The sequence below is a fragment of the Sorex araneus genome, chromosome 2 (assembly GCF_027595985.1).
Source record: "Sorex araneus isolate mSorAra2 chromosome 2, mSorAra2.pri, whole genome shotgun sequence".
Taxonomy (NCBI): domain Eukaryota; kingdom Metazoa; phylum Chordata; class Mammalia; order Eulipotyphla; family Soricidae; genus Sorex; species Sorex araneus.
Genome location: NC_073303.1, coordinates 303,230,922 through 303,243,235, shown reverse-complemented (window position 1 = coordinate 303,243,235; position 12,314 = coordinate 303,230,922). Strand labels below are relative to the sequence as shown.

The 12,314-nt window shown below is 38.0% G+C and overlaps 1 protein-coding gene across 1 annotated transcript in view; it reads left to right on the top strand.

Moving 5' to 3' along the window:
* The window catches only part of NAALADL2 (N-acetylated alpha-linked acidic dipeptidase like 2), a 743,119-nt gene that overhangs the window by 364,228 nt on the left and 366,577 nt on the right, over positions 1–12,314 (top strand). The window contains exon 7 of the mRNA XM_004603291.2: positions 2,338–2,481. Coding sequence (XP_004603348.2) covers positions 2,338–2,481 — 144 coding nt within the window. The remainder of the gene's footprint in view (positions 1–2,337; positions 2,482–12,314) is intronic.

The following is a 12,314-nucleotide window of genomic DNA, read 5'->3' as shown; positions in this document are numbered from 1 at the left end:
GCTACCATGTTCTTTCCTTCCCTCATTTTTATTTATTTTCAATGCTTTTAAAAATTATAGATGAATAAAGAAGCCAAATATTTCTATAAAACTTATTGGTACATACCCATTTCCTGTTCCCACATATCAAATGCTTGCTTTATACCACTTCACTTTAATAAAAAGTACTAGCTGCACTCACCGCTTAAGGAAATGCAGAGAGGAATTTCATTTTGAGAAGAGGTGAAAAGGAAAATGCACATGATGTGTTTTGTAGTAGTCCTCCTAGAGGAAGGATAAACTTAAGCAATAAGAAGAGGCCCCAGCAAACTAGCTTCCTGAAGTTTATATATGTTGTGGACTTATGATATCATTTCTGTTTTGACTGTATGCTCATGCTATTTCATGTTCTTATGTATTGTTTGGTATAATTCATTTGGATGTCTGGAAACATTAAAACCATGTTACCACGTGATTAACATTAATTACTTTTTCAGTTTTCCATTTTGACTTTGAAAGTTTTTTTTAAGATCATTCTACCTTTGAATAATCGGGGAAATCTGTGTGTCACTTCTCCCATTTTTCCTTTGTCCCTTCTATCTTCTTTTTACCTGCCAAAATCAAGTACTTAATTGCTTCTAGCAGTTTTAGGCATTACCTGCCTTTTATACTTAGGACAATGCCTCTCAATAGCATAATTCAGAGTTCAATTCCTCTTTCATCTTAATCCATTATATTGACCTACCTTTACAGAAGATAAAGGTTTATCTTTCATTCACAGGTCTCCATGAGCTCTCATCTGTAACTTAATTCCTATTAACCAAAAGAATGATATCATTTTTTTGTTAAAATGTCATTCTCTGCATTACTATGACTAAATAAACACAAATCCTTTTTATACTGTGATAGCATTGATTTTCAAACAACCATTTGCTCTTTTTTGAAACAGTTTTTTACATAGTAATTGATTTATTTTCCTGAATTTAAAAAAATACCAAATACTAACCATTTAGTGCTCCTGCTAATACTCTTTTCCACATTAGCATGAATATGGTATGCCTTTTGTGTTTGTCTTCCTCTAGGCCTCTCTCCCAGTCTCCTAACCTTCTATTCTTTCTCCCAAGCTCTGCTACATATGCATATTTTAGGGATCTCCTTGTGAGAAGGTCTGCTTAAAAATGGCAAAACTAAATTTTTTTAAGTTCTGAGGATGGATAGAATTTACTGATGAATATGTTCTAAATAGGATATCTTGGATACACTGTTTTACTGATGAATTTCCAGATTTTCAATGTTTCTATATTTTCCCCATTGGGTTAGTCATATTTACCACATTTTCTTCTGCTGGTAAATAGGATTCTGGACATCAAGAGTAAAACCTACCAAAATACTCCCAGCAATCATAGTACCATGCTATTAAAATGTAGAACTCATCCTAAACTCTTTCTGTTGTCTCTTATTCAATGGCTCACCTACAGTTTTCTGTGGAAGGGAGTGAGGGAAGGAGAGAATAACAGATGCTATTTACATATTGAGTGTGTAGAATTTAGCGAAAGAAACCTCTGTCAGGAAGATTTCATCAAATCCTGTTCATTCATCCCTTTTATTCCTGCTTTAACAGCAAGCTGTTCATTCCATTCCTAAGCCTTCTAGGTTCTTTGGTATAAACCACTTACTTAACTCTGCTTCCCTACTTAGGTTTTAGACTTTGAAATTTTGGTCTCCCGTGTCTATTACATAAATTAATATTTATTTGAATATTGAGAGCGGGTAGGGCATTTGCCTTGCACGCGGCCGACCCCAGTTCAATTTCTCCATCCCTCTTAGAGAGTCCAGAAAGCTACCGAGAATATCTCACCCACTCGGCAGAGCCTGGCAAGCTACCCATGGCGTATTTGATTTACCAAAAACAGTAACAACAAGTCTCACAATGGAGACATTACTGTTGCCCGCTCAAGCAACTTGATGAGCAATGGGATGACAGTGACAGGGACAGTGATGCAGAAGTGTCAACTTTTGCAGTCTTGCTACTATTGTCTCTTCTGTTCCCTTGGCCCCTGTGAATGAATGCCTCTATTGTTTTTTCTTGACATTCTAATGGAGTTTTATGGGTAAAAGTCATTGAAATTATATATGCAGCCTGCCATAATTAACTAAGATGCATATTCATATTTGGATATAATTTTACTATGAAGTACTGTAACTCATTTTTAATAAGCCAATAGTTAGGAAACAGACCAGCAAGCTTAAATTTACCGGTTTTAACTTAACTACTACTAACAATGGAAAAAGAAAAATATATCCTCAAGTTCAAGTGTTATGTACTAAGGCTTTTGTTTCTTTTTGTTTGGAATATAGATGGAAGCTTCAGGAAAAACCAACCAAACCTCACGTCTCTCTTAGTGCAGCCTGTCTCAGCATCTCTTGTTCAGAAACTGATCTCTTCATCAAAAGATAAAACCAAAAGTGGGGTCTGCAGCCCTCTAGAACTTCCAAGTAATGGTAAAGTATTTCTGTCTTGTTTGTGTCTGTAAAAAGGCATGATCATTTATATCTCATAACATACTTAGGACTATAATCATACATATGTATATAGATAGATATGTATGCATATATAATTATATGTATATGTTTATAATTTTTGATGAGGGGGCATGTATATGCTTCCTGGAGCTTTTTAAGTGGTGGTTTTGGAAAGTAATTATGTTAAAGACTGAGTTAAGCAAACTGAGAGGTTAGAAAAAGAACATTATTTTGCACTGCAACAATATTTTTTTGAAAAGCTGCTTTACAAATAAAAAATTCTGTCCATTCTTGAAAATCTGCTTAATAGTTCCTAATCTCAGCTTCAGTAGTTTTGTTCCCTGCCAAGATTCAGTGGATAGCAATCACCTATCTGTGGTATGAAGTCTTTTAGTAGAAAGCATTAAAGCCTAATTCCTGCAATTGACTAAAAAATCCCCCATCTTTACACATCATCGTCTAAGATACTTCTTGTACTCCAGTGCAGTTTGTCAGCCTTGTTGGACCACATAGGCAAAAACTAAAGTCGTTAAGCTACCTGTAAAGGGATAAAAGCCCTAGGCTGAATCTAATTTCTGCCTCCAGTCTCAGCATCTGAGTTCTAAAGAAAGGTCTTTACATATTGTTAAACTTGGATCTAGTTACTGAGAAATTCAATGTGAAGGCTATGGTTTTGTGTCTAGACCCAGCGGTTTAACTATCCACATTTTATCTTGTCTGTTTTTCTCTTGACATGACAACAAAGCATAATAATAAAAAAAAAATGTTTCGAAGGAGTCTAAAAAAAGTCTGAATATATTCAGGATTATTCTCTATGGAGAGCCATGCTTTTCAAGTCCCATAGATGAAGAGCTTCCTAAACTGATTATCCATTGAGTAAAGTGGAACTAGAGAAAATAATAAACCTTTGAACACAAAGTAGGAATGAAGAAGCCCTCAAGGAGTGTTTTGTTTCCTTTGGCTTTTGCTGTCTTCCAAGTCCCACAATTTGATCACAGGCTATATTTCTCATGATTGGTAAATAACACCCTCTATTATTAGTTGTATGAAATACACCAGATCATAAAGTATCAGATTAAGCTTGTATTTAATTAATCAGTTAATCAATTCAATTAACTATTCTGACCTCCTAGTGTGTTCTGATCACAAACATGCTCTTAGCAAGCTGACATTTGCTAGGTATACTCTACTTATGTCTTTTCTTACACCCTACTGAAACCCTATAGGTCTGGTTTGATAGAAATTTGTCTAATGTCTCATGAACAATGGGATGACAGTGCTATAGTGAATGTAATGTAAAGTATTGCCATGATTATGGTCATTTGTATTCTTTGTAGAAAATTTTAGACAGATATGTTTAAATTGAAAAGATGATAAAATAAATGGGTTTCTATTTTATCACTTTTAAAATGAAGAATAATATATTTCTATTTTCCAACTAAAATCTGTTCCAGAACAATCGGTGATTGGAAACACTTGTAAAGTCATTTTAACAAGCTGAGTAGTTTGAGAGAGGTGTTATATTTAAACTAATGTTAAAAATAGGATAATCACGTTTTTCCCCACTGTTTCATACAATAATGTTTATCATGCAGATAGTTGATTTTAATATTTTCTTATCAACACACAAAATGCATGAGTTATTCACAGTAATATTTATCATAAATAAGACATGTGAAGATTAAAAAGAAATGTGTTATTTTTTAGAAATAAAAGCAATACTTGTGGTTTATGTGGTTTATGAATTAAAATTAATTAGACACATTATATATATAACTGATGTTTATAAGTATAGTCCTACTTTTAGTATAGGAAAGTAGTATAAGCTTTTAGTATAAAAAAAATCCTCTTGGGGCCAGAGCGATAGCAGAGCGGGTAGGGCGTTTGCCTTGCACGGGGCCGACCCGGGTTGATCCCCGGCATCCCATATGATCCCCCAAGCACCGCCAGGGGGTAATTCCTGAGTGCAAAGCCAGGAGTAACCCCTGAGCATCGCTGGGTGTGACCCAAAAAGCAAAAAAAAAAAATCATCACCCTGGGGCTGAAGCGATAGCACAGCGATAGGGCATTTGCCTTGCACGCTGCTGACCCAGGTTTTATTCCCAGTATCTCATTTGGTCCCCTGAGCACCACCAGGGGTAATTCCTGAATGCAAAACCAGGAGTAACTCCTGAGCATTGCCAGGTGTGACCCAAAAAGAAAAAAAATTCTGACTCTGAAGTTTGGATGGGACTTAATTGATATTCACACATATATGATCAAATTACTGATCATACCCACTTAATTTTTTAGATATACTGAATCAAGTCCTCTTAGTCAGTTAATAGTGTTGGAAAGTTTGCCTATCATATTTGCTTTTCTTTATTTTTTTTTTGATGTGCTTGTTTAGTTTTTTTATTTTTTTAATTTTTTTAAATTTATTTATTTTTAATTAGTGAATCACCATGAGGGTACAGTTACAGATTTATACATTTTGTGCTCATGTTTCCCCCATACAAAGTTTGAGAACCCATCCATTCACCAGTGCCCATTCTCCACCACCGGTACACCCAACATCCCTCCTACCCTCCCCAATCCCATCTCCCCCCACCCAACCCTGCCACTGTGGCAGGGCATTTCCTTTTGTTCTCTCTGTCATTAGGTGTTGTGGTTTGCAATAGAGGTCTTGAGTGGCCACTGTGTTCAGTCTCTAGACCACATTCAGCCAGCATCACCCTTCCCCCGCATGGCCTCCAACTGCATTATACTTGGTGATCCCTTCTCTGAGTTGCCCTCTCCACAGAATGTGAGGCCAGCTTCCAAGCCATGGAGTCATCCTCCTGGTACTTATTTTTACTATTCTTTGATTCTTGGGTGTTAGTCTCCTACTCTTTTATTCTATATTCCACAGATGAGTGCAATCTTTCTATGTCTGTCTCTCTCTTTCTGACTCATTTCACTTAGCATGATACTTTCCATGCTGATCCACTTATACGAAAATTTCATGACCTCCTTTTTTCTAACAGTTGCATAGTATTCCATTGTATAGATGTACCAAAGTTTCTTCAACCAGTCATCTGTTCTAGGGCACTCGGGTTTTTTCCAGATTCTGGCTATTGTAAACAGTGCTGCAATGAACATATAAGTGCAGCTGTCATTTCGACTATACTTTTTAGCTTCTCTGGGATATATTCGCAGCACTGGTATTGCTGGGTCAAATGGGAGCTCAATGTCTAATATTTTGAGAATCGTCCATATTGTTTTCCAAAAGGGGTGAACCAGTCGGCATTCCCACCAGCAGTGTAGAAGGTTCCCTTTCTCCCCACATCCTCTCCAAAAGCGGTTGCTTTTGTGCTTTTGGATGTGTGCTAGCCTCTGTGGTGTGAGGTGGTATCTCATGGTTGTTTTGATCTGCATCTCCCTGATGATTAGTGATGTAGAGCACTTTTTCATGTGCCTTTTGGCCATTCGTATCTCTTCCTTGGTAAAGTTTCTGTTCATATCTTCACCCCATTTTCTGATGGGGTTGGATGTTTTCTTCTTGTAGAGTTCAACCAGTCCTTTATATACCATTGATATCAACCCCTTATCTGATGGGTATTATGTGAATATCCTTTCCCATTCTGTAGATAGTCTTTGTATTCTAGTCACTGTATCTTTTGCGGTGCAGAAGCTTTTTAGTTTAATGTAGTCCCATCTGTTGATCTCTGCTTCTACTAGATTGCTTAGTTCCGTGTCATCTTTGAAGATACCTTTATCTTCAATATCATGGAGGGTTTTGCCAACCTTGTCTTTGATGAACCTTATGTTTTGTTGTCTGATGTTGAGGTCTTTAATCCATTTTGATCTGACTTTTGTGCATGGTGACAGGTCGAGGTCTAAGCCCATTCTTTTGCATGTGGTTGTCCAGTTGTGCCAGCACCATTTGTAAAAGAGGCTTTCCTTGCTCCACTTCACATCTCTTGCTCCCTTATCAAAGATTAGATGATCATACATTTGGGGTTGTGTGTAGGGATATTCCACCCTGTTCCACTGGTCTGCGGCTCTGCCTTTGTTCCAGTACCATGCTGTTTTAATTGTTACTGCTTTGTAATAATATTTGAGGTTGGGGAGGGTGATGCCTCCCATCGTCTTTCCCAAGAATTGTTTTAGCTATCTGTGGGCGTTTATTGTTCCATATGAATTTTAGGATTGCTCTATCCATTTCTTTGAAGAATGTCATGGGTATCCTTATAAGGATTGCATTGAATCTGTATAATTCTTTGGGGATTATTGCCATTTTGACAACATTGATTCTCCCTATCCACGAGCAAGGTATATGTTTGCATTTCCTCATGTCCTCTTTTATTTCATGGAGTAGCATTTTATAGTTTTCTTTGTAGAGGTCTTTTACTTCCTTGGTTAAGCTGATTCCGAGGTACTTGATTTTCTGGGGCACGATAGTGAATGGGATTGCTTTTTCATGTCCCTTTCCTCTGCCTCATTGTTTGTATATAAGAACATCATGGATTTGTGGGTATTGATTTTGTAGCCTGCAACTTTACTGTATAAGTCTATTGTTTCTAAGAGTTTCTTGGTAGAGGTTTTAGGCTTCTCTAGATATAGTATCATGTCGTCTGCAAATAGTGAGAGTTTGATTTCTTCCTTTCCTATCTGGATGCCCTTAATCTCTTTTTCTTGTCTAATAGCTATCGCATGTACTTCCAGTACTATATTGAAGAGAAGTGGTGAGAGTGGGCATCCTTGTATTGTACCTGATCTTAGAACAAAGACCCTTAGTTTTTCCCCGTTGAGGATAATGCTTGCTGTAGGCTTGTGGTAGATGACTTCGACTATCTTGAGTAAAGTTCCTCAAAACCCCATTTTGGTGAGGGTTTTCATCATGAAAGGATGTTGGATCTTGTCAAATGCTTTCTCTGCATCTATTGATATGATCATATGGTTTTTATCTTTACTTTTGTTGATATGATGGATTATGTTGATTGATTTCCAAATGTTAAACCATCCTTGCATCCCCGGGATGAATCCCACTTGGCCGTGATGTATGATCTTTTTGATGAGTTGTTGGATCCTATTTGGTAGTATTTTGTTGAGGATCTTCGCATCGGTGTTCATCAAGGATATTGGTCTGTAATTTTCTTTCTTAGTGGTGTCTTTGTTTGCTTTTGGTATTAGGGAGATGTGTGTGTCATACAAACTGGGTGAGTTCCTTTTTTTTCACTTTCCTGGAAAAGTTTGAGAAGAACTGGCAACAGGTCTTCTTGAAATGTTTGGAAGAATTCACCAGTGAAACCATCTGGGCCAGGGCTTTTGTTTTTGGGGAGATTTTTGATTACACTTTCAATTTCCTTAACATTGATGGGTCTATTCAGGTGTTCCACGTCTTCTTTGTTCAGTCTTAGGAGATTATAGGAGTCGAGGAATTCATCCATTTCTTTTAGGTTCTCCTGTTTTGTGGTGTATAGGCCTTCAAAGTAGTCTCTAATGATCTTTTTTATCTCATTGTTTTCTGTCATGATGTCCCCCTTTTCATTTCTGATTCGATTTAATAGGGCTCTCTCTCTTTCTTTCTTTGTGAGTCTTGTTAGCAGTTTATCAATCTTATTTATTTTTTCGAAGTACCAGGTCTTTGTTTCATTGATCTTTCGGATTGTTTTTTTGGTTTCGATGTCATTAATTTCTGCTCTAATTTTTATTATTTCTTTCCTTCGATCTGGTTTGGGTTCCTTTTTCTGGTCCTTTTCTAAGGTCTTGAGTCGTGAAGTCAAGCTATCTATGTGGGCCCTTTCTTCATTCCTGAGGAATGCTTGGAGAGCTATAAATTTTCCCCTTAACACGGCTTTAGCTGCGTCCCATAGGATTTGGTAGCTCGTGTCTTCATTCTCATTTGTTTCTAAGTATCTTTTGATTTCTTCCTTGATTTCCTTCCTGACCCACTCATTGTTCAACATTGAATTGTTTAATTTCCAGGTGTTTGATTTGGTTCTCCATGTCGGTGAGTGGTTAGCTTCTATCTTCAGCGCATCATGGTCTGAAAAGATGATTGATACAATTTCTATTTTTCCTATTCTATTGAGGTATGTTCTGGGGCCCAGTACATGGTCTGTTTTAGAAAATGATCCATGTGCACTGGAAAAGAATGTGTATTCTTTCTTTTTGGGGTGTAAGGCCCTGTATAGGTCTATTAGGCCTCTCTCTTCAATTTCTTCTTTCAGAGTCAGTGTTTCCTTGTTGAGTTTTGTTCTTGTCGATATATCTAGAGGCGATAAGGCTGTATTGAAGTCTCCGACTACTATTCTGCTGTTAGTAATGTCCTCTTTGAAGTCTGTTAGGAGTTGTTTTAAATATTTAGCCGGTCATTCATTAGGAGCATATATATTTAAGAGTGTGATTTCTTCCTGTTGTACATATCCCTTGATAAATAGAAAATGACCTTCGCCGTCCCTTTTAATCTTTTTCAACCTGAAGTCTATGTTGTCGGATACCGGGATGGCCACTCCAGCTTTTTTAAGGGAGTTGTTTGCTTGCAGGATTGTTTTCTATCCTTTGGCTTTGAGTCTACGTTTACTCTGCTTGTTCAGGTGTGTTTCTTGCAGGCAGCAGAATGTTGGGTTTAATTTCCGGATCCATTTTGCCACTCTGTGTCTCTTGATGGGTGCATTTAGGCCGTGGATATTGAGAGATATTATTGTGATAGGGTTTTGTGCCATACATCTGTGGTATTTGTTGTTTTTATGGGGCTCCTCCTTGTTTTACAGTAGCCCCTTTAGACCTTCTTTCTAGTTTGGTTTTGAGTCTATGAAGTTCCTGAGCTGTTGTTTATCTGGGAAATAGTGTATGGTTCCTTTGAGTTTGAGTGAGAGTTTAGCCGGATAAAGTATTCTTGGTGAGGCATTCATTTCATTGAGTTTTTTCACTATGTCCCACCATTGTCTTCGGGCTCGGAGGGTTTCTTCTGACAGGTCTGCTGTAAATCTGAGGGGTGCTCCTTTGTATGTAATTTCCTTCTTTGACCTTGCTGCTTGCAGAATTGTGTCTCTATACACAGCATCCATCATTCTGACTATGATATGCCTTGGAGTTTTTTTATTTGGGTCTCTTTTTGCTGGTACTCTTTGGACTCCTTGTATCTGGATGCCTGCCTTCTCCAGCTGTGGGAACTTCTTAGCAATGATGTCTTTGACTGTGTTTTTTTCATTGGGGTTACTTCCCTGTCGTTCTGGTACTCCAATGATTCTTATGTTGTTCCTCTTGAAGTCATCCCCCAGGGCTCTGATTTGCTCTATAGCCATTTTGAGGTCTTTGGCCATGATTTGTTGTTGTCTATAAGATTTCTGCAGCTCATCTTCCAGGTCACTGATTCTGTCTTCGGCTGTAGTCATTCTACTGTTGAGGGCATCTAGTGAGATTTTTAATTCATCTACCGATTCATTTATTTGTGTGACTTCCGTTTATAGGTTTGAAATTTCTGCTCTCATTTCTTCCTGCATTTTCTTGGTAGACCGTTCCAGTGCTTTATTCATCTCCTCCCTTAACTTATTGGATTTCTGTTCCATGGTTGCTTGGAGTAGGTCGACTCTCCTCCAGATTTCCTCTCTGAATTGTTTATCTGAGAGGTTGTAGATGTGAGTAGCCCCTGATGATGTTTCTGGAATCTTTTCTTCTCCCTCTCTTTGTGGAGGGGATTTTCGCTGCTTCCTCATAGTGTTAGGGAAGTATAGAATTGGAACTTTGTACTTATCTATTCCTGTTCCCTCCTGCTATGAAAAGGAGGGGCTCTGATTGTGCTAAACTTCCCTTATTCACTGACAGCTTTTATAGTGTCAAACTAAGCTAATGGATATTTTGCATGAGTGGTTGAGATGACTAAAGTGATTTTCAAAGAAATAGACAATAACTATTGTGCTGAGGTAACAAAGAATAACTGCAGCTGCTCTGAGAGGAGGCCATGCCCACTTTGAGACCACGCCCACTAAGATACAGGCCACGCCCCCAGTGTCTTCCTGTTAAAGAGCCAGGCAGGAAGACTTCAGGTGGGAAGCGGGGGACAGGAGGGTGTGGCCGAGGGTCTGTGACGGTACCTGGGAGGGTGGGCCGCAGTTAGGGAGCCAGATCAGGAGACGGGGCACGCAGGACACGGGGTGGGGTAGTTGCAGGGTCTCGGGGACTCCAGGCGGCAGAAAGCGGGGGGACCCCATATTTGCTTTTCTAACATCCATTTGTCTCTCATATTTTTTAACTGTTATCAACTATCTTTGAAAATATAATATGAATAGTATGAACCACTTCCAAATCTCTTAGAACCTAATTATCCTAGATTTATTGGCATATATAATCAAGCATATTACAGGGCTTGACTTAAGAATGATGTAGATGTGGGGCCAGAGCGATAGTCCAGAGGAGAGTCCATTTGCCTTGCATGCAGCCAACCAGGGTTTGGTCCCTGACATTCCATATTGTCCCCTGAGCACTGCCAGTAGTGATTTCTGAGTAGAAAACCTGGAGTGACCTCTGAGAATCACCAGGTATGACCCAAAAAGACAAAAATAAAAATGATGTAGATGTGGTCAAACATGGCTAGAATAAATGTCAGGACTTTAAACTGTGAATCGTTTTTACTCTTGAGTCCCTCAGTGATGTTTTTATTATTATACATGTAAGCTTCGGCATAGATGCACTATACAATGAAACAGTTTTGTATGAAAATTATGTCGTGTGTCCTTTTTTTATGCTCCACAAAAGAATCTTTCCTTAGTAGACCTAAAAACAGAAAAAAACAGCCAGGCAATAACGTTATTATTTTAGAGAAGGATAATTGGAGCATCAACATCGAGAAAAATAACCAGAATAGCATATATAATATTTTATTCAAACAATTATATTATTTGATACATCATCAGTGTAGATATGGTGGGCACATTTTATATAAAAATAATGGTCTGGACTTTTCTAGGAACAATTTTCAGTGCTATGAGAGATACAAACTATATGTTAGGAGTAAGTTAGCTATAATGGTGACACCCCAATTTTATGTCTCTTCAAGCAACCAGTTCATAGTGAACCTAGGAGTGGAAGCTAGAAGCTGATAACAGAGTAATTCCCGGAACTAAAGATCAGCCTTCATGAGCTGCCAGTCTGAAGTCCTTGGACAAAAGAGAAAAAAAGCTTCAGAAATCACTTTGAAGGACTATTCATCAAGGGTCTTAAACTGAGTGAACATAGGTGGGAATCCTATTGTCCAAAGTCCACAGAAAGTACAGTCATTTCTCTGTTTCCTGGGGAGTGCAGGTTGGTTTAAGCGAGGGTGACACAGATCTGTCATTCATTCACCCAGGACTTCTCTCTAGTTTCCAGTTTTCTATCGGGACAGTTTTGATTTTTAGGGATTCAATCTACAGTCTCGTTTGTTTCCAGAAGATGTGAAGGTAATCTAAGATTCATACTTTAAGCAAAATGACATTAACAAGTTTTTCTTCATAGCCAATAGTTCTGAACACATTTCAGTTTCTCAAATTATTTTTTTTTTAATTTTTTTATTGAATCACCAAGTGGAGGGTTACAAAGTTCTCAGGATTATGTCAGTTATACAATACTCAAACACCCTTTCCTTCACCAGTGCCCATCTTCCATCACCAACCCCCCTAGTATATCTGCCGCCCCCTCCCACAGTTTCTCAAATTCTTACAGATCATTTTCCAAGTTCCTATCACTCCTCCAAAATTGCACATATTCCAGCTAAACATTATAGACTTTTTATGTGATGAAACTCATTAGAACATATCTTGTTTATTTATATATATACATATATATGTGTATATATGTGTGTATATACA